The 2,391-nt window shown below is 46.4% G+C and overlaps 1 protein-coding gene across 1 annotated transcript; it reads left to right on the forward strand.

Annotated features, from left to right (window-relative positions):
* Positions 1-355: 355 nt before the first annotated feature.
* Positions 356-1,804, forward strand: LRRC30 (leucine rich repeat containing 30). Its single transcript, XM_042031104.1, has one exon. The coding sequence runs from the start codon at positions 389-391 to the stop codon at positions 1,415-1,417; it is 1,029 nt and encodes a 342-aa protein (XP_041887038.1). The 5' UTR covers positions 356-388; the 3' UTR covers positions 1,418-1,804.
* Positions 1,805-2,391: the final 587 nt, after the last annotated feature.

The raw sequence follows: 2,391 nt of genomic DNA on the forward strand, positions 1-2,391 counted from the left end.
GTGATTATGAAAACATCCTTCAAATCTGAGTTGAAATGACAGCTTCTTTGCTTGTTTTCTTCTTTAGCTTGTTTGTTTGGTTTTTTTTAACTCACTCATGCTAATTGTCCTGCAGCCGTGATATGTACCAGATAGCCAAGAAAGCTGACATAGTGAAGTTATATACAGCATCCTTGTGACCTTTTTGCAGTGAAGATACATATCTGTCCAATAAAGCCCAGGCCAAATGACAGTGACAGCTGTCTTGTGGCATTCAGTTTGAATTGAACAGGTTTGCTCACAAGTCAGGAGCAAGTGTTTCATTACAGACTGTGCACCAAGATCAACATAAGCCCCCAAAAGTGAAACTTTCCCTCAGCAGCTGTGGAAACTGTTCCGGTGGACTGAGATGCACTTCACAGGCTCCTCCTTGTCTCCTTGCTTTGACTTTCCCACCTCCTGCAGGCTGTCATCCTCTGTTGGCATTTGCACATTGCAAGGGAATAAAATCTCAGTTCTCTCAGGAGTGAATCAGAGTGTTATGGGAACTGAGCACTCGAAGAACGAGGAGCGAAGGAGCATGGTTTTCCTTAGGAAAGGCCCAAAGCTGCCTGCATGGGAAGACGCCCTTCTCGCAGGGAGAGAGCCCAAGTCACTGCTGAAACGGGGATTGCGTTATGTCAGCTTGAGCCTCATAATGAAAGGGATGACCAGCACACCTGACTTCTTGTGGGGACTGCACGAGGTGCAGAAGCTGAACCTTTCACGCAACCAGCTGGTGGTGATTCCTCCTTCGCTGGGGAAGCTGGACAGGCTGGTAGTGCTGAACTTGGGTGGCAACTGCCTCAAGTGTCTGCCTAAGGAGATCGGGCTGCTGAGGAACCTGAAGGTCTTGTTTGTCAATATGAATTGCCTGAAAGAAGTGCCAGCAGAGCTCAGCTTGTGCAGGAAGCTGGAGGTTCTGAGCCTCTCACACAACTGCATCTCACAACTGCCTTTGAGCTTCACCGACCTGACAAGTTTGAGGAAACTGAACCTCAGTAACAACCGCTTTGTGCAAATTCCTCTCTGCATTTTCGCCCTGAGAAGCTTAGACTTCTTGCACCTAGGGTCCAACAAGCTGGAAAACATCGCAGAGAGTATCCAGTATCTGGTCAATCTGCAAATCTTTATTGTAGAAAATAACAACATACGCAGTCTGCCACGGTCTCTGTGCTATGTCAGCACCCTGGAGCTGCTGAACGTTGATTACAATGCCATCCAGAGCCTCCCAGAGGACCTGTACCTGCTGCGCCGGCTGCGCCGCATTGCCTGGAACCCGATGGACAAAGGCCTCCACATCGCCCACAACCCCTTGTCCCGGCCCCTGCCTGAGGTTGTTGAAGGGGGGCTGGACGTCCTCTTCAACTACCTCAGGGACAAAAAGGAGCACAACTGAGCTTCTGCTGAGCTTGGGATTAAGCCTGTCATCAAGACTCAATCACATCAGAGAGCTTTCCTGCACAGGCATTTCCACTTCATAATGCTTGGATTTTGAAGGCTGTGGATGGCTTTAGTAACAGTTGGAGGAAAGCAAGTAAAGTACAATGGTCTTGATTAAGTGTGTGAAGAGCAAACTTTCTAAAAATAGCTACCTCTGTAACCTTCACTGTTGTGATACTTGGGGGTTTTTTTAGAAGAAAACACAACAACAAACTTGTGATAAAATATTTGCTCTTCATTTGACAGAAACAAGTTAAAGCAGACTGCTGGATGTGCAGAATTGTGTATTTGACAGCTATTAGGTTGGAGAAATATTAATATAAATTAGACTTTCTCTCTGTGATTGCCGTTGCATTTCTACTCCTGCTCACTTCTTCATACACAGGTAAACCATGACATAAACAAACACTGCTATCTAAGTGAATCTCAAGGAAAATGTTTGCTTTGGGCAGTGAATATATCCTGAGCTATATTAGCTCACAGACAGTATATTACTGGCCAGTTCAATACCACTTGTTGTTTACCACACAGCTGTGCTCTGGCTTGTATAAATTACAGGTAGAGATTGCCAGTGATGAGGCAATTTCCCAGTTCTTTGGAAGTAGATCCCAAACTTCCCCAGAGCTCCTCGTACCCCTGGTGAGACAAGCAACCCTTCCCTGGAGCCTCCTAGGATGCTGACAGCAGTGCATCACAGCCGGGAGCAGCATCTGCACAAAGCAGAGAAAGGACTGTGGCTTCTTCCCTCACACAAAGGATGGAGTTGCTCATTGTTACATGTACAACTGCTCTCCATTCCCTTTCCCATATCCCTGCAATCCAAGCTATGGAGTAACTTTACTCAGGAGGCAGTACATCTCCTAAAGTTGAAATATTTCCTTCAGGAAAAGCAGCATCAACCCAGTCATCACCTTAAGTAAGAGCTTCAAA

The sequence above is a fragment of the Corvus kubaryi genome, unplaced genomic scaffold (genome assembly GCF_017639235.1).
Source record: "Corvus kubaryi isolate FWS band 111438036 unplaced genomic scaffold, C.kubaryi_AGA036_p1.0 132, whole genome shotgun sequence".
NCBI lineage: Eukaryota > Metazoa > Chordata > Aves > Passeriformes > Corvidae > Corvus > Corvus kubaryi.

What these genes read in the sequence shown, in the direction of transcription:
- LRRC30 (XM_042031104.1), top strand. Translation starts at nt 389, where the DNA reads ATGCACTTCACAGGCTCCTCCTTGTCTCCTTGCTTTGACTTTCCCACC.